Below are 20,659 nucleotides of genomic sequence, written 5' to 3' on the forward strand. Positions count from 1 at the left end.
GCCAGTGGGGCTTCTAACTGATAGATTTTGTTTTATTGAGTATTGAGAAGAGCCTAACACATTTATTTTTTCCTTATGCCTCAGACTCAGAATCTGTCATTTCTTCACAAAACCCTGCTTCACTCTTAGCTGTAAATTTGTATTAGAAGACCATATTGTGGATACTAGGAATGTTCATCATACTGAGATGACTGTTTCTCTGAACCTTTTCTGGTGTATAAGCCTAGTTTTTAAAAAAACACTTTATGAATTTGTATTGATCCTAATAATTCATGTTTGTTCACTTTTCATATGCTCTCATCTTTTTAGAGACGTGTCTGACAGGATCTTCTTTTCCCACCCTCCAAAAGCTGAAATCAGAGAGTATACACTATTATGCATACTCTTAGTTTTTGTGGATTCATGCCTCTCCCCCTGCCCCAAATTAGTTGATTATTTCTCAGAGCGAGGTCTGATTCTATAGCCTGGGCTGCAAGGGAAGATCCTATTTAAAACAACAGCAGCAATAACCACAACCATTATAGTGTCATATGTCTGTAGTCTTAGCAAAGAGGCTAAAGGGTAAGGCCAGCCAGTCTACATACAAATTTCAGGCCAAGACAAAATCGTGTCTTAAAAAAAAAAAAAAACCTGAAAAATCAACCAAATAAAACTACTTGAGGCCGGGCATGGTGGCGCATGCCTGTAATCCCAGCACTTGGGAGGCAGAGGCAGGCGGGATTTCTGAGTTCAAGGACAGCCTGGTCTACAGAGTGAGTTCCAGGACAGCCAGGGCTACACAGAGAAACCCTGTCTCGAAAAAACAAAACAAAACAAAAAAAAAAACAAAAACAAAAACAAAAAAAACCAAACAAAAAAACTACTTGATTTCGTGAATTTCATTTGGTCTTGGCTATGGCTACTGTAATTTTTCTATCTATCGAAACCTTAGAGAAACAATTTCCATTTGCACTTTTCCACCTTAACCTTGTTAGTGTTGTTCTAGTTATCTTTACTGCTTATGCTGAAGACGGTTTTGCCTCTCTTTTTTAAACCCAATGGCCTTAATTGAGATAGCGTTTCCATGCTGTAGAAGAGTGAACTTATCATTGTTGGCTATTTACTCTGTTAAACATAGTAGCTTCTTTGTTTTCCTGCTTTCCTCTCTGGCAAAAACCCTGATATATTCTGAGGATGTCTCTCAGTGGTAGAAGACTTGCCTAGTGTATGCAAGGTCCAAAGTACAGTCTATAACTCTGCAAAGACAGCCCCTCTCCCAACATATACAACATATATGTGCTGTAGAAATTTAACATTAAGTAAGTTTCCCCCTTTCAAACAAGTATCTCATCTTGTGTTTCCTATTTTAATACATTTGTGTCATTTTAAGAACTAAGATGAGATATACTATGTTCAAATGTAATAAACAACATATATACAAATAATAGTAGATAAACATATCTATGTTCACAGTATTATACAACCATTAACCTTTTCCAGTTTCAAAACCATTTCACCACTTCATCAAGTATCTTCAGTGTTTGTGTTATTTATAAGTATGTACCAACATGCCTAGCATGGTTTTTAAAGAATGACTGCTTTCTTTTTAACTATGTATACATTTGTGTCTGTATATGGGTTTGTGCATTTGAGGCCAGAAGATGGCATCTTCTCCCCTAGAGCTGGAGTTACACCTAATATGGGTATTGGGAATCAAACTCAAGTTCTCTGCAACTGCTATATCATCTTTTTCTTTTTTTCTTTTCCTCTCTTTTCCTTTCTTTCTTTCTTTTTCTTTTTTTAGATTTATTTATTTATTTTATGTATATGAGTACAATGTAATTGTCTTCAGATACTAGAAGAGGGCATCGGATCCTATAATAGGTTGGTTGCTGGGAATTGAACTCAGGACATCTGGAAGAGCAGTCAGTGCTCTTAAATAACGAACCATCTCTCAAGCTCCCTGGTATATCATCTTTTAAGCTCTGAGCCATCTATCCAACTTTTTTTTTTTTTTTTTTTTTTTTTTTTGGTTTTTTGAGACAGGGTTTCTCTGTGTAGTCCTGGCTGTCCTGTAACTCACTCTGTAGACCAGGCTGGCCTCGAACTCAGAAACCCACCTGCCTCTGCCTCCCAAGTGCTGGGATTACAGGCGTGCGCCACTACGCCCGGCTATCTATCCAACTTCTAAAACTGGTTTTTGAACATTTAAATCTCCCAAGCTCGCCCTACTTTTTGAAAATGTATTAAGAACAAATACATTCCAATTCTTCCAAGGGTTATCATTGCTCCATGTATGAAGTTGAAACTTAATATGGCTAACAAAAGCCTTTACTTTCCAGTTTTTGCCATTTTGTCTTGTTTCATTTATGCCTCTTTGTTCAGTATAGGCCCAGTTCTTCATTGTAGATATTCTATAAGTCTTTCTCTTTCCCTTTCTCCCTCCAAGGCAGGGTCTCATTATTAGTCACCGTCATTTTGCAACTTAACCCTCCTCTACTTCCCATGTTCTGGAATAAAATGTGTGTCCCTCTGTGCTGCACCCCCTTCCCCCTTTTTAAACTTTTGAGACTAGACATCACAATATAGACTTGGCTGGCCTCAGAGTTGTGGTGCTCTTCCTGCTTTTTTTTTTTAAAGCTATTAAAGATTGTTATATGCCCTTCTTTTGTACTTCTTTAACCCCTATTCCTTGTACTACTTTTAGGTTACCTATTTCACATTGTCCTTACTTATATATTTTTCTGGAACAATGAACCCATGATAGTCAAATGCTAGGTAATACAATACAGGCTGCAACTATAATGAATAGGATTTTTAACAGAAGTCAAGATTATTTAATAAATTATTTTTAAAAAGGTTTCAAAGATAGGAGGGTAGTTCTTGAGCTAGACCTCAAAGGAACCATTCCCATCAACACTAAAGTGTGTATGTGTATTCTTTTTTAGTAGCTAGCAACATAGTTGGGATTCAGTGAAAGGTATATGATTATAAACATAATAAGTTTAAAATGCAAATCATATCTTAATGGTATTTTAAAATACAGATTTTATCTGTTTGCTTTGCTTATTAGATTTATAAAATCTGTGTTCAAAATCCAAGAAAAGAAGTTCTTTGTGTTAAAATACAATTTAATTCTTTATTTTTATCATTTTGTTGTTGTTGTTTACATGTTGTGATGTACATTAATTACTTTATTGTTAGTTGGACAAAATAATTGATCAAAACAGCTTTAGGAAGAATTGTTCATGGTTCATCAATTATTTAGTTCGTCATGCTTGGGAAGGTATGATAGCTGCAATATGACAGCAGTAAAATGATGGGAGTGGGTATGAGTCTTGTATTCTGTTTCACAATCCTTTTAGGTTTGTGGTTCCAACCACATTCCATATTAAACTGTTTTAGAAGCACCCTCAGACATGCACAAGAGGTGTGTCTCCCAAGTAATTTCAAAATCCAGTAGATTGACAAATGAAGATGGACCTAATAGCCCTATATGAAGTTGTAATTGTTGAACTAAAACCACCTTTGATTGCTCAAAGTTATGGAGTTAGTGCTTCCATAGTTACCAGCACACTGTTTGGCATTTTATAGTACTCTGTGTTGTATTATATTTGCTTTCATGATTAGATGGCTTATCTTGATGATGGGCAAGCACTGTATGAGAATCATGTACTCATTTAGATTTCTGGCAAGTCCTTTCTGAACTGCTCATAAACATGTTTTGTCCTTACTCACTGCCCAGTTTGAACCAGTCAGTCCTCAGCTCTCTTGACAAAATAATAACTTTTCTGGTGATTGTTGTGTATACTTACTATCATGATTCTTATCCTGCCTTCAAAGATGATAGTATATTAAAATTATCAAATTATATAGTATACCTATTATATATACCTATTATATAGGTATATATAGTATACCTCTAATGTCAGTTACACTTACTTAAGGCTATTTGAAAAACTCATGCGATCTGCCCATTACAAAGACATCCTTATTTTATTACGTCCATCTCTGTAAACTCTTAAGGTTATACTCTTCCTAACCTGTTGTTCGATGATCCTTCATTGGCCTTTGTTTTTCTACATTACTAGTTCCTTGTCTCGATTCTTAATTTTCTGCCCTCATCATCTATTCTTCATGGCAGCACACTGTTTAGAAGAGAAGAATCTTATGATACCATCACTATTTCTGTAGGCACCAGCTATTCTTAGAAAGCTATTCCTATTGCATAGTTGAATGTACCTCAAGGCATCATGGCAATCAGACAGATGTTAATGTAAGTAAGAGTTGAAAACACTCGGCAATTCTGATGTAAAAGTGCTTTTGGTTGTTTTTTAAGGATTTGTCTTAAAGGCTATAGAAAACTTGCCATTTCTGATTTGATTTGACTTTTGATTTTCTTTCAACTAAATCTCTTGTGAGAATCAGCCTTATTTGCATTTTGATTGCCTCTCATAAAACCTACCCAGAATGCTAAGAGCTTTGGTTGAATCCCAAGGTAGATGTAGGAAGACAAAACAATTCCATCTGGATAGGTTAATATACCCATGGCTTCCTTGTTGTATGGAAATGTTATAGTTATGAAGCAGCATTTTAATAGTTTTCATAGTTTATAGCTTATTTATGGTCATACTTTACCTGTTGGAGAAAAACTGTTTTAAAGTTTTTATTGAAATTTTCTTTTTCCACAGAACTCAACAAAAATCCAGTGGAAGGCTTTTCAGCAGGTTTAATAGACGACAATGATCTCTATCGTTGGGAAGTCCTTATTATTGGTCCTCCAGATACACTTTAGTAAGTATACTGGAACTGACTGACATCTTCACTCCTTCAACTAAAATTAAAACTTAATTTTGAAAATTGAAAAAAATTCTAAAGTAGCAAGCAAAATGGTTATATCGAGTATCATTTCAATGTGATCATGTGTAGAGCCTTTGTGTTATGCTTGAAGCTCTAATGTCTAAAACTTGTTTTTAAAAAGATAGCTTCAGAAATTTAAGCTATCTTGCTGCTGTAATAAATATGTTATGAAAAGCTTTTTCTAGTGAGGTTATATGTAACCCTCCCCCCCCCCCCCCACACACAGGGTTTTTCTGTGTAGCCCTGGCTGTCCTGGAACTTTCTCTGTAGACCAGATTGACCTCAGAATCAGAGATCTGTGTGGTTCTGCCCCCTGAATCCTGGGATTTAAGATGTGTGCTATGTGCTACTATTCCCTGACTGTAAATAATTTACACACACACACACACACACACACACACACACACACACACACCCCTTCTATAATTTAGGATATTAATTTTTGTAAGCTTGGAGGAGAAGAGAAAATTTCATCTCTAATTATATATTTATGTGTGCTTCTGTGAGATTATGTTCATGTGAATGAAGGTGCACTAGGAGGCCATAGCTGTTGGATCCCCTGGAGCTGGAGTAACACCTGATTATAAACTGTTTGATATGAGTATTAAGATCAAATTCAAATCCTTTAGAGGCTCTTAACCTCTGAGCCATTGCTCCAGCCAAAAGAGAAAAAAGTCCTATGCAATTTAGAGAAATTTCTCAGTAGTTAAGAGTACTGAGGTCCTAGGTTCAATTCCCTATGGAAATGATTTTCCTTCTCATGTTTACCATGCCTTGACCCCAAAGGAAACACCATAATTAAGGATGACAGTTTTACTATTTTTTTAACACCACTTTTTAAAAATAATTTATTTTTCTTTTATGTTCATTAGTGTTTTGACTTCATGTAGGTCTGTGTGAGGGTGTTTGATCTCCTGGAACTGGAATTATAGACAAGTGTGAGCTGCCATGTGGGCTCTGGGAATTGAACCCAGGTCCCCTGGAAGAGCAGCCAGTGCTCTTAACTGCTTAGCTACCTCTCCAGTCCCAGTTTTACTGTTCTTAATGCCTTATTTATTAAAGAATAAGACTGCAATTTTTTTCTTTTTAAAACAGCTCCTTTTTATGTAATTAAATCAATTAATATCTATGTGTATGGTGTTTTGCATACATATATATGCACTGTGTTTGTCTGGTATCTGAGGAGGTGGATGGCATGGGAACCTCTAGAACTGTAGTTATAGATGGCTGTGACCTGTCCACCAATAGGTGCTGGGAATTGAACCTAGGGCCTCTGGAAGAACAGCCAGTACTCTTAACTGATGAGGCATCTCTCTGGCCCTGAGATTTTTACATAGAATGTATTCTGTATATCTGTGTTTTAAGACTTAAGGGAACTTTCAAGGTCTATTTTAATAATTTTATAACCTGGTCTTCACAGAGTATAGTTTATAAGACTATATTTTGTTAGTTTAGTGTTAGGACATAAAATAACTTATTAACTGACTACCAGTTGTTGAAAATAAGGCGAATGAGCTAGAGAATGATAACAGATCTTTACATCTGCAATTCTTTGGGACTGCACTTCCTTCTTGTAAGTCCTTCCCCCTAGCCCTCAAGTAGCTGTTTGAATATATATATATATATATATATATATATATATATATATTCAAAAAGTGGATATATATAAAAAGAAGGGCTGGTGAAGATGACTCAATAAATGTTTGCTATAGAAATGTGATGACAATTCCCAGAACCCATGTAAAAAAGTGTAATGTAGTAGCCTGTGTTTGTGATCCCAACACTCCTGTTGCAAGATGAGAGATAGAAATAGGAGAATTAACCCAGTTTTCTTGGAGTAGACATTTGGCAGAAATGAGAGAAGCTCCCTCAAAAATAAGGTGGAAAAAGAGAGGAAAAAGTTAAAGCAATGTGGGAGTTCATGTTTTACACAGTGGGCAAAGGGTGGTTCATGCTTTGTTATAGTTTTTAGCCGTCATTGTTGCTCATATGTTTCTGTTTTGTTTTTGTTTTTGTTTTTGTTTTTGGATTTGGTTTTTTGAAACAGGTTTCTCTGTGTAGCCCTAGCTGTCCTGGAAATCACTCTGTAGACCAGGCTGGCCTTGAACTCAGAAATCCGCCTGCCTCTGCCTCTCAAGTGCTGGGATTAAAAGCTTGCGCCACCACCGCCCGGCTTCATATGTTTCTTTGAAAACAACATATGTTTCTTTGAAAATTGATATATTTGCATCCATCAGTTTTGCCAGTTGATTTAGGTGAATCTGGTCATGGCATGGCATTAGGATTCTTTCATAGCTGCCAGTAGCCACCGGAAACCAGTTTAGAGATAACTCCCTCACAATCACATTGTTATTTGAGGTAAATTTTATAAATTTTGCAAATCATACTATGTAAGTAACCTGGTCTATGATCCTAACACAGTTCTGGTCTGTTCTTCATGTTTATTCTTCTGTGTTTAAAATAATGTTTGGTTTTTTTCCCTCCAGGCACAGTACCTCTAGGGGATACAGAGGAATATTCTGATGATAGGATTCCTTTACCCTTAGTGTAGCTATAAAATAATGAGAATTATTCTCCTAAACCAAGTTCTTATGGAACATTGTTTAGGAATCCAGGCTTAAAGCTTCAACTCTTAAGGGATCACTGAATTTTTTATCCTTACATGCATTTGTGTCAAGTATTATTAGTTGATCAACAAACACACACACTTCTGGGTTTTTAAAAGATAGCTACTCGAGCATGTGGTGCAAACTTTTAATCCCAGCACCCGGCAGCAGGGCTCCATAGTGATACCCTGTCTCATATAAAGTCCATATGGTAGGACCATTTTAGTTAACAGCTCATTCTTTTTATTAACACCCCATTTTACTGCCCCCCCCCCCCCCCCGCGCACGTGTGTGAGGCCAGGTTGGCCTCAAACTCAGAAATTTGCTGGCTTTTGTCTCTTGAGTGCAGGAATTAGAGGCATGTATAACTACTGCCCAGCTTATTTTTATTATCTATAATTATGTGCTCATGTTGTAGAAATTTTAAATCCCAATCCCGAGTTTCTACCCTCCTTTGATCATTCAGTTCCTGGATAAAAGACACACTCAAACTTTGTATTTGTAATAAGCCTTAATCAGCATTAAGAGCTGGGGAGATATCTATCCTCTATACTATTATTTCTGTTTCCCAGCCAATAGTCCTATTATATAATTTGCCATGTTTCTTCTGGGTTGCACTTAACTCTAACTGGCCATACAATATGGCCATTATTTCAAGATTAATCTAACTGGTGGCAGCTTCTCCTCCATTCACTCCCTTCTTTCCCTTTCTCAAGGTTTTCCTCTGACCTCCAGCCCTGGAATCCTAATCCCTGCCTATGTCTGTAGGCTGTGAGCATCTTTATTTACCAATCGGAAATAACTTGGGGCCAAGGTCACATAGCATCAACTGACTCTACTTTAGGACTCTCTGGTCTTTGGAGCAATTCTAATACTGGTCTTGAGGAAACAGTATTAGCACTAGAATACAAGCAATATCAAGCCAACCCAGTACATATACAGGTCTCTGTGTAGGTATGTGTATGTGAATGGAGTTGCTTCTCAGAGGTTGAACTTGTAAGATCTCGTTGGAACTGTGCTTGTAGTGGTTGTGAGCCACCTGACTCCTCAAACAGATCAATGCTGTTAACTGCTGAACCATCTGCCATCTATTCAACTCTGGTTGTGGGTTATAAAATGTATTTCTCACTGTATGTTTCTAAAAGTGTTGGCTGTTGGTTTGTAATGTGAATAGCAGACATGTTTGTGGCAACTTTGAATGTACTAATGAGACACTGGCCACTTTATCCAGTGCTTTTCTGAAATCTGTAACTTTTGTTTAGGGAAGAAGAGAACGTGTGCCTGGGACAGGTCCTGAGAAAATAGCTAGAAAGGTGTCAGGACAAAGGACAGGGAAAGACTTTATAAATGGAAGCTTTTTAAAATGTTACTTGTTGGGGGAGATAGGTACTAGGACAATTTTATTAGAGTTTGAAAGAAAAACCCGAGATCTGGCAAACTAAATCTTAATAGCTTCTTAGTGGAGAACAACGGAGGAGAGAAGGAGAAGACCCTGCCATTTAAACTGTCCACATAAGAGGTTAGTTTACATGGCTGTGGTGGAGGGTGGGAGGGAGCTTAGAAAAAGGGTAAGGAAGCACAAAATGTTGGGGAAAGGGCCAAGTGGTAAGGCAGTGGCTCTCAACCTGTGAGGCACAACCCCTTGTGGTGGTTGAATGACCCTTTCATAGAGGTCATATCAGATACCATCCTGCATATCATATTTACATTTATGATTCATAACAAAAGCAAAATTACAGTCATGAAGTAGCAGCAAAAAATTATTTTATTGTTGGAGGTCGCCACAACATGACGATTGCAACATTAGGAAGGTTAAGAACTACTGTGTTAGGGAAGTGTGCTTACAAAAGAAAGATAAAGGGCTGGAGAGATGGCTCAGCAGTTAAGAGCACTGACTGCTCTTCCAGAGGTCCTGAGTTCAATTCCCAGCAACTACATGGTGGTTCACAACCATCGTTAATGGGATTTGATGCTCTTTTCTGGTGTGTCTGAAGATAGCTGCAATGTACTCATATATAAAATAAATAAACCTTGAGGGAAGGGGTGGATGGGGGAACAAGGGGAGGGAAGAGGGCTTATGGGACTTTCGGGGAGTGGGGAGCCAGAAAAGGGGAAATCATTTGAAATGGAAATAAAAAATATATCGAATAAAAAAAAAGATAAAGAAGACAAGGAAAAGCAGACAGACTTAAATGACATTTACAAGGCTGTTAATTCTAAGTACTTTATAGTATGTTCTTAAAAAGCACTTATTGACTTAAGTGCAAGAAAGTGATCTTGTAGTTATTTCAATAATGTGAAGAGGATAGACTGATTGAAAATAAGTTGGCATGGATTTGAGTGGTATTTAAATCTCAGTGATAGTGGTCTGAGGTGTTAACTCAGAGAAAGTGTTATGCCAAAATTCTGTAAAAATATGGTATGCTGTTTTGTGATAGTATAACTAACCTTCACTTAATTACTAAAGGACACTCCACACTATTTACAGTCTGTGTAATCAGTGCCTAGTACATTTAAGTGCTACTTTAAGACTGATAGTTGCCAGGGCTGTTACAGAGAGAAACATCTTGAAAAACAAAACAAAAAGATTGATAGTTACTGAGTATTTATGTAGTGTGATGGCTTATATGCTTGTTCCAAGAAGTGGCACTATTAGGAGGTGTGGCCTTGTTGGAATAGGTGTGTCACTGTGGGTGTGAGCTTAAGACCCTCACCCTAGCTGCCTTGAAGTCAGTCCTACTAGCTGCCTTCAGATGAAGATATATAACTCTCAGCTTCTCCTGTACCAGTGAGTATCTGGATTCCTGCTTTGATGACAATGGACTAACCTCTAAACTGTAAGCCAACCCCAATGAAATATTGCCTTTTATAAGACTTGCCTTGGTCGTGGTGTCTGTTCACAGTAGTAAAACCCTAAGACATGTAGTTATTTTACCCATCTTCACCTAGCATAATGTTTTTAAAATCTGTATCCAATATTGAATTTTTCTAGTGCTGCCAAGAATAGATTTTCTTAGCCAGGTTTGCTGGTGCCTGGCTTTAATCCCAGCATTTGGGAGGCAGAGACAAGATGATCTTTGAATTTGAGGCCAGCCTAGTCTATAGAGAGAATTCTAGGACAGTCAGTGCTACAGAGAGAAACCCTATCTTGACCCAAACTGCTTCCTCCAAGTAACTTTTCTTATGTGTATAACATTTGGAAAGAAAGGACCAAGCTCTTTAGACAAATGCTGGACCACTGACAGATTCTGAACCCCAAAATAGAGTTTTTTGTTTTTGTTTTTGTTTTTGTTTTTAATTGAAAAGGGGGTCTTGATATGTAGTTTGGGTTACTTTAAATTCAGTAGGCCTTCTGCCTCATACTTTCAAATGCCAGATTATAGGCATGTGCCATACCCAGTTAAGACTTTTGTGATTTAATTTACAAAAATAACAAAAGGAGGTTTTGTGCCAGAATTATGACCTTGGTTTTCAAATGTTCAGCAGTTGGTTATATAATTCCTTAACATCATGTTAATTGTTCTAATACTTTCTACCAATACTTTCTACATGGAGAAATATTTTTACTTCACTGCTACTTCAATGTCTTTTTTCTTCCCCATAGTCAAATCTTTTTATGTGTGAACAATAATAAATACAGTCTGTCTGTCTACTTTGTGATTTTTACCTATGAGTTTTTTAGTTCCTCTGTCCTAACTTGACACTGAAAGTTTGTATATTCACAAAATGGCTGCCACTAAGCCAGGTGGGGTTTTTTTTTTTAATTTTTTAATTTATTAATTATTTTATTTATTTATTTATTTATTTATTTATTTATTTATTTATTTATTTATGTAAGGTGGTTTTTTTGGGGAGTGGGTAAAGTGAGGTAGGAGAGGAACAGGTAGATGATCCTTAGGTAAAGTAGAGGATAAGTGAATCCATTTAAAAAAAACATTTGAGAACTAGCATAATTATTAGAAAAACATCTGCCTTAAAATTTTTTAGGGCAACACTATTAAGTAAATTTGACAATTACTTATTTAATTACACAATTTAGAGGGGCACTAGCTACTTTTTAGCATGAGAATTCCAGTCAGATATTGTGAAGCTTTTGAATGAATTAAATCAACCAAAATGAAGTGACCTGGGAGAAATGAGGTGCAGATATTTTGTAGAGACTTTTCTAATACCCCTTTACATATATTCTTGGCTCTTTTATGGATTTCTAGCTTTCTCAAATTCTGTCTGTCTACTTATTTTCTACTCTAATTTTAAAATGCTTATTTTAAAGACTAATTACTTTCTTTTTAATCCTTGATATCTGTGCTACCTTTTATGTTCATCCCTCCATGGGAAAAAGACAGCTTTTAAAAAAACTAAAAAGATTGTGTTCGTGTGTCTGAATGAGTAATATAAACATCACATGGGTGCAGGTGCCCCTGGAGGCCTGAAGAAGGCACTGGATCCCTGAAATTGGAGGACCAGGCAGCTGTGAGCTGCCACATGCAGATGCTGAGAACTGAGCCTTTGCAAGAGTGGTAAGTGCTCTGTGTCATTCCTCCAGCCTTACATCGTTCCTTTTTCATGGTTATGCTTTATACTAGCTTGATTTTATTTTATTTTTCTCTTCTAGCTAATTTCTGATGACTTATTATTTGGAGGCCGGGTCTCATGTATCCAAGACTAGCCTTCAGTACCTTGCTATATATTAGAGGACCTCTGTTCCTAGTTGTCTTTCTGCTAGTCTCCTCCCATTGCCTCAGAAACTAGTTTTATTCCTTTTTTAGAGACCTTTATTTGTATTATGTACCACCCTCTTTTAATCCCCCACCCTTAAAATCAAGAGAAAAGATCTTTCTCAGGCTGATATGGTCTTTATTATTTGACTAGGCTGGCCTTGAACTTATGAGAATCACCTTGAGTTGCCAAGCATGCACAACCACACAGACTCTCCATATATAAATGTTAATTTTTCACCAAATTATCCCCTTCATTGTACGCTTTACCATTTTTCCATTTAATCTTTTATGAACTTTTTCTTACTGTTTTCATCAAGTGTGATTTTCTTTTCAGACTCTGAGCCCTCAGCTTACCTCCTTACTATTTGGAAATATTTGATATTAATAGCACGCCCTAGCTCCCCACGTCCCCTTTAATGTTTACCCTGTGCATGCAGTGCCTATGGAGTCCAGAAGAGGGCGGCTGATAGCCTTGGAATTAGAGTTACAGATGCTTGTCTCTGTGTGTGTTGGGAATTAAACCCTGGTTTTCTGGAATATCAGCTAGTTCCCTCAACTGCTAAATAATCTCAAACATTTTTTAAGCAGAAAAAAGTAATAAAATCCAGTATTTATAATTAAAATTTCAATCTGTACTAAAATGTGCAAAGCACATTAAAAGTATCCCATGTCTTATATCCTACAGTTGATAACTGTTACATGTAACGTGTTGTTCTTATTGTTATTATTGCTGTTATCATCATCATCATCATCATCATTTGATTTTGTTTTTGAGACAGGGTTTCACTATGTATCTTTGGCTGTTCTGGAACTCACTCTGGAAACCAGGCTGACTTCCAACTCAGAGCCTGGCTTTTTTCTTTTGAGATAGGATCTCTGCCATTTTTTCTTTCCTATATTCTTTTTAAAGATTAATTTATGTTTATGAATGCACTGTAGCTATTTTCACATATATCAGAGGACATCAGATCCCATTACAGATGGTTGTGAACCACCATGTGGAATTGAACTCAGGACCTCTGGAAGAGCAATCAATGAGTGCTCGAACTGCTGAACCATCTCTCCAGCCCCTCACTTTTTTTTTAGTATACATATATAGCAATATCTCTATTCATAATCCCGCACTACAATCCTCCAAGCTCATAACCACAGTGACTAGAGACTTCCCCCAAACTTGAAGGATGAAGAACAGCATTCTGTTGAGTGTTAACATTACACATGGGCTTAAACAGACCAGCAAATAGTCAGCAGGATTGGAACCTGTGCTTGGAGAAGGGATTTCTAGTCTATTGCCTTAACCACTTGGCTGTGACCACAGCTGTGTTTCTATTTTTATGGCAGTGTACAAACATCTGTCCCCATCTTTTAAAAATTACTTATTAGTGTGAGTGTGCATAATGTGTATGTGGGTATGTGCTCCACAGCATAGATAAAGAGGCCAGGTGACAAATTTGTAGAGTTTGTTCTTTCCATCCATCTTTAAGTAGGTTTTGGTGACAGAGCTCAGGTGTCAGGCTTGTGTATCAAGTGCCTTTATTTCCTGAACCATCTTATCAGTCTAATACACACCTTTTAGAGATTGGGTCTTGCTGTGTAGCCCAGGATGACCTTGAGCTAGATATCAGGTGCTAGAATTCCATGTGAATATCACCATTTAGTCATTTTTGCTTCCTAAGGCTGACTTGATTTCTTCTAGCTGTATGGACAGTTAATTGTGAGTTGCCATTTGGGTGCTGGGAATCAAACCTATATCCTCTGCAAGAATAAGTACTCTTAACAATTGAATAATTTCTGTAGTCTCCAGTTAGCATTCACATAATTCATCTGCTCAGGGATTGCTATTCACAGTGGACTGGGTCCTCCCATGTCAGTCATCAGTCATGACAATCTTTCACAGACATTATCATAGGCAAATATGACCCAGAAAATTCTTTAATGGAAGTGTTCTCCTTTCAGGTGGTTCTAGGGTCAAGTAGATAATAAAAACTAACCAAGACACAAGCCATTTTCAGAGTGTTGCTGGGTAGTACATTAGATAGTACAGACAGAGTATCAATATTGCAGCATTTCCATTCTGGAAAGTTAGTAGTATAAAACCTCTCTGGGAGACGTTTTTATTTATTACTGTCCTTCTAATGAAGTTTTAATATATGATGAAATGAACAAATGAGATAAATAGAAGTATGGCAATCTGATACCAGAAAGGGAAATCACAAAATATATGCCTAAACTTTAAGATGAGAAAGAGGTCTGGGTATGACCAGAGCATAGAAGAAAGATTATTTGAAACCAATATAGAAAATTCAGCAAATTGAATCATGTAGACAAGATTAAACTTCCTGAATTTCATTTGAAGAGATATACTGAAAAGACTTTTACCATATCACCAATAATCTGATCTGAACACCTCTGTTTCCAAGTGTTCCTTTTAGTTTTACTAATTACCTGAGAGTTTAGCAAAGCAGAACTTATAGTAGTTTATTAAATTGTGTATTTGTATTTAGGAAACTAGTATTTTTGTCTACCTTTTTTGTTGGCTTATCATCTGTACCCTTTTATTTGTCTGATTGAGTACTTATAAAGAATAACTTAAATTCATGAACCTGGTTTTTCTTTTATTTTTTTCAGTGAAGGTGGTGTTTTTAAGGCTTATCTCATTTTCCCAAAAGATTATCCCCTCCGGCCTCCTATAATGAAATTCATTACAGATATTTGGCCCCCAAATGGTAAGTTTTCTAATTTTATTTTCACATTTGCAAGTTTAATGATCTGTCACTAAAGATTTCACAACTATCTCAGTAAAAGTGCTAAGTGATTTTATGGTTTTTTTGTGCATATGGTCTTGTAATTGACTCTAAATACAAAGGTTCTTAGGTACTTTCCTTCCTTCCTTCCTTCCTTCCTTCCTTCCTTCCTTCCTTCCTTCCTTCCTTCTTTCCTTCCTTCCTTCCCTTCCTTCCTTCCTTCCTTCCTTCCTTTCCTTCCTTCCCTTTTCTTTCTTTTTTCTTAGTTTTCTGCTTTGTTTGGAGATGAGGAGTAGCAGGCTTGAGTTCCAGATCAACATGGACCTCACTATGTAGCTAAAGTTTGCCTTGAACTTTTGGTAATCTTTGTGTCTTAAGTTGCCAATTGGTCGGCTTACAGGCAAGAGCCGCTACCACACTCTGGGAGTGTTTACCTAGCATGCACAAAATCTTAGATTTGCTCTTCAACATTGCATAAAATGTATGTGGTGATGATGCAAACATGTACTCTTCTAGCTATATAACAAAGAAAGTTGTAAAGGTGTATCCCAAAATCTTATAGATTGCAGAATTATTTATGTTAGCTAAAAAGTTATGGCTAAAAGTTAGCCATAATACTAGAGCCTATCAGTTGATGAAAGTAAAAGCAAAATACTGCATATACATATAATGAAACGTGATTTGATTTATAAAAGTGTTTGGTATGATTTGGTAACAAAAAAGTGAAACCAGATGCCTTTGGTATCTGTCAGTGTCTGCCTTCACATGCACGGCCATTCACAGGCATATGTTCATACATGGAAAATAAATATTTTTTTCAAATTAACAAACAGATGGAAGCAATCATTTAATAATTCCACTTATGAAATTTCAAGAATATGCAACTCTGAAGTGTATATTCATGGTTGTTTAGGACTGCTGGACAACTTGAAGGGGAGAAGGGTCAATATAGATTATAAAAGAATTTGTGGGGGTGGTAATGACAACAAAAGTTCCTAAAAATGTGTGTGCTTTGGTTGTATAACTGAGAAGTGTACTATATAGAAACAATTGGATTGTATGCTTCAACTAGATGAATAATGTGTTGGGTGTTAAAGTTATTATGGAGCTAGCTGGTAAAATTGTTCAGTGAGTTAAAGTTCTTGCCATGGAAGCCTAGTAATCTGAGTTTGATCCCTGGAATCCATATAGAGGTAGAGATCGCATTCCACTAAGTTATGCTCTGGCCTCTGCACATGGTCTGTGGCCTATGTGTTCATAGATACACACAATAATAATAATAAAATAATTTCCAAAAACACTACATAGCAAATAGTAATTTGTGTAGCTTAGATGTATGTCAGTTTAGACCTCTCTCTCTCTTCTGTTGTTGGTTTTTACTTGTTTGTCATTTTGGTTTAGTTTTTTTTGTTTGTTTGTTTGTTTGGTTGGTTCTTTTATTTTTGAGACAGGTTGTCACTGTAACATTGGCTGGCCTGAAATTATGTATGTAGATCAGGCTGGCATTAAACTCAGAAATTATCCTGCTTTTGCCTGTCATGTGCTGGAATTAAAGATTTGTACTGTCATGCCTAGCTTTCATACAGGGTTTTCAAGTGGATTTAGTATTAGAAATAAATCCATTTGTAAAGAGCAATGAGATGAAAGGGAAAAAATAACAGACAAAACATTGTATGGGGAATTAAGAGCATTTTGGCAAAATAAATGTAAATATTAAGTGTATAGCTAGCTATAGAGTTAATAATTAACATCTCACAGAGAACATAGTTGTCAGTCAACATATTTTTGGAAACGTTGCTTAAATCAGAGATCACTAGAATTTAAACAGTGTCAGTATAGAAGAACTTTTGTCTTGAATAAGACAGCCGTAATGGCATCAGTGTTTATTTCTGATGACTATATAAATGACATATTTATTTTAAAAGTGTGATTCGGCATGATTCTAATTTTGGTCATTCAACTTGGAATGCATTCTACCAACATTTAATGATGAATCTTGAAGACATGATAATTGAAATATGACAAATTTAAAAGAACAAAACTGATTGTGTGATTCTGCTTCAGTGAAATATTTAATTAAAATAGAACAGGGCATTTTAGACACTGAAGATTTAGGGAAAGTAAAGAATTTGTATAGGCAATTTGATTTGAGGAAGATGTATAGTGGTTGTAATTGTGTATCATTGTGATTTTTAATTCTTAACTAAGAAATGGAAAAAATTGTAATTTTATTTGCTATATATAGTACAATAAAAATAAATTTCATGTCAACAGATATTAATCTGTTAATTAATGAGATAGATATTCTCATTTTTGAAGTGACGTGTAAAATTAAAATATTTTAAGATTCTATAGCTTTAAATCTAAAATGATTCAAATTTAAATGACTAGTAATTGTTTTTGTTTCTTGAGACAGGGTTTCTCTGTGTAGTCCTGGCTGTTCTGGAGCTCACTCTGTAAACTAGACTGGCCTCTAACTCTTAGAGATCTTCCTGCCTCTGCCTTCTGAGTACTGGGACAAAAAACATTCACCATTACTGTTCTACCAAATGATTGCTTTTTAAAAGTCATTTTCTTTTAAAATTGTTATTATTATTATTGTGGTGTTTGCTTATATATGTATGTATGTATGTATGTATGTGTGTATGTATGTATGTATCCACCCATCCTATCTATCTATCTATCTACCTATCTTCCTATCTATCTATCTATCTATCTATCTATCTATCTATCTATCTATCTATCTATCTATCTATCTTATCTGTCTATCTATCTATTATCTATCTTATCTATCTATCTATCATCTATCTATCTTATCTATCTATTATCTATCTATCATCTATCTATCCTATCTATCTATCCTATCTATCTATCCTATCTATCTATCTTATCTATCTATCTTATCTATCCTATGTATCTATGCATCTATCTATCTAATCTATCTTATCTATCATCTATCTATCTTATCTGTCTTATCTATATATCTTATCTATCTATCTTATCTGTTCTACCTATCTTATCTATCTATCTTATCTATTTATCTATCAGGTCTTATCATCTACCCTTGGCTGGCATGGAACTCAGAAATCTGTCTGCTTCCACCTCCTATATTATGTGATTAAAGGCATGGGCCACCACACTATATTATTATTAATTTGTTCTGTGTGTATGGGTGCTTTGCCTGCATGTAGGTGGGTTCTTGTATATGTGTACCTGGTGCCTCAAGATCACAAAAGTGGGTTTTATATATCCTAGGACTACAATTATATAAGGTTGTGCTGCCACATAGTTGCTGGGAATCAAACTCAAGTCCTCTGGAAGAACAGCGAATACTCTTAACAATGGAGTAATCTTAACAGACCCATTAATGATTTGGGGGTTGGGGGTTGATACAAGGTCTCATGCATTCCAGGCTGGCCTTGATCTTGTAGCTAAGGATATCCTTGAACTACTAATCTTTCTATTTATGTTTACCTCTTGAGTGTTGAACTTATAAATATGTGCTGTCATGACTGGTTTATAGGATGCTGGATGTGGGACCAAGGCTATGCATTCTGGGCAAGTCCTCTTTTCTCTGAGCTACATATACCCTTCAGTTCCTATCTTCCAAATCTTGATCTTAAGTAGATTCCTTCTGATGGAATTATATACAATTATTCAATCTCATTTTTTCAAAGACAGTTCCTTATTTTGTAAAACGTAGTGGAAAACAAAAACAACATTTTGGGCGGAATGTTACAATGTTTAATACTGTTCCTTTTTTATTTGTTAATTCCATTTTGTTGGATTTCACAAGCCATGGGAGTGGGTTAAGAAGAGAAACCTCAGTTAAAGGAAAGTTTCTGTATAAATCAGCAAAAACATGAGTTTTTGATTACATGTGAAGAGTAAATTTGCTTTACAGTAGGGCTTCCAAAAGTACTTGTTGGATTGATTAATTTTATATCCCTTGACATACAAACACCCACCCTCCCTCCTTTCCTCCCTCCCTCCTTCTGTTTCTGTCTCTCCCTATTCCCTCAGTCTCCCTGTGTTCTTTAACCATGAGTTGGGATAGGAAGATTGCTAACAGGGACAGTTAAAACTCTTTCAAAACAACAGCCAACCAAACAAGCATACATATGTTATTACTGATTGAAATCTTTTTATACTCAGAAAATTTATTTATTCCTACTTGTTTTGTAAACTTCTTCAAGTAATAATAGTATTTTTGACAGAAGACATTTACTGTGAAAAGTTACTTTTATTAATTGCTGATATAATTATTTGAATATGTTTATAGATTAACACTGTAGGATTTTTTGAGAATATTTACTTTTGGATAAAATAGTGCAAAGTGAGATATAGTTGTGTCTTTCTTTATCCCCTATAAAATTGAGGATATTTCTGTATTTCTACCCCACTGACTGTTACTATATGGAACTTGCATTTAAAATGAGTTTGTGAAGTAGATTATGAGTATCACTTATTTATTTTAAAGCTTTTGTTATTGTGTATATTTATGTTTATGAGTGTTCTGTGTGCATATATGTATGTGTACCATGTACCTATGGATGTAGGACAAAGGTGTTGGCTCCCCTGGAAGCAGAATTACAGATGATTGTGAATTGCCTTGTGGGTGCTGGAAATTAAACTTAGGTCCTCTGCAAGTGCCCCAGTGTTATTAACCACTGCAACATCTCTCTAGCCCCTATTTTATTATTTTTAGTATGTGGATGTTTTGCTTATATATATATATATATATATGTGTGTGTGTGTGTGTGTGTGTGTGTGTGTGTGTGTGTGTGTGTGTGTGTGTGTCTGTATACCACATGCATGCCTGGTATCCACAGAGGCCAGAAAAGGGTGTCAGATTCTCTGGGACTGTAGGGTGTGAACTCTCATGTGAGTTCTCAGAATCGTACTCTGGTCTTTTGTGAGAGCAGCCAGTGTTTCTAAAGATATATTTATTTATTTTATATATGTGAGTACACTATATCAGACTTAGGACACACCAGAAGAGGGCATCATATCTTATTACATTTGGTTGTGAGCCACCATGTGGTTGCTGGGAATTGAACTCAAGACCTCTGTAAGAGCAGTCAGTGCTCTTAGCCGCTGCCATTTCTCCAGCTCATGGCCAATGCTTCTAATCACTGAGATACCTCTCCAATGTGTGTCTTTCTTTGAGTCTGTTAATTTTTATTATTATTACATCACCCTCCCCCTTTAAAATTTTTATTTGCTGAACCTTGAGGACCATCTTAACTAGAATTTGAGAAAGACAACTGTAAATGCTGAGAATAAAGCATTGGAGAAGTAGAAAAGAGACGGCATGTCCTTTGAATCAGGGACAGCAGTGGAGGTCTGCAATTACTTGTAATTTTAAAGAATGTAAAATATAGTTAATCTGTAACATTCTTAAAAGTTAGTAGATTACATTTAGGAAATCTCCATGTAAATAATGTTTTATATGCATAAGTAACAGATTATGCATTTGTAATAGATTATGTGTAACCAAATTTAAACAATTCTTATTCTATAATTTTACAGTTGATAAAAATGGTGATGTTTTGCATTTCTATTCTTCATGAGCCTGGGGAGGATAAATATGGTTATGAGAAGCCAGAGGAACGCTGGTTACCTATCCATACTGTGGAAACCATCATGATTAGTGTCATTTCTATGCTGGCAGATCCTAATGGAGACTCACCTGCAAATGTAGATGCTGCGGTAAGGTATTTGCCTAATAACTGCTCCTTCTATCCTT

General features: G+C 36.0%; 1 protein-coding gene across 20 annotated transcripts in view; it reads left to right on the forward strand.

Moving 5' to 3' along the window:
• Positions 1 to 20,659, forward strand: part of LOC127664908 (ubiquitin-conjugating enzyme E2 pex4-like) — a 239,713-nt gene that overhangs the window by 149,386 nt on the left and 69,668 nt on the right. For 17 of the 20 annotated variants that reach the window (XR_007973275.1, XR_007973273.1, XR_007973271.1 and 14 more), the window contains 2 exons: positions 4,671 to 4,773; positions 14,795 to 14,892. Coding sequence is in view for 15 of the 20 variants with exons in the window: in XM_052157169.1 (XP_052013129.1) it covers positions 4,671 to 4,773; positions 14,795 to 14,892 (201 nt within the window). In the remaining 5 variants the exon portion in view is untranslated. Of the gene's footprint in view, positions 1 to 4,670; positions 4,774 to 11,860; positions 11,966 to 14,794; positions 14,893 to 20,659 lie in introns of all 20 variants that reach the window. The other 3 variants (XM_052157183.1, XM_052157182.1, XM_052157184.1) reach the window with 1 other exon arrangement.

This window comes from Apodemus sylvaticus, chromosome 14, assembly GCF_947179515.1.
Source record: "Apodemus sylvaticus chromosome 14, mApoSyl1.1, whole genome shotgun sequence".
Lineage (NCBI taxonomy): Eukaryota > Metazoa > Chordata > Mammalia > Rodentia > Muridae > Apodemus > Apodemus sylvaticus.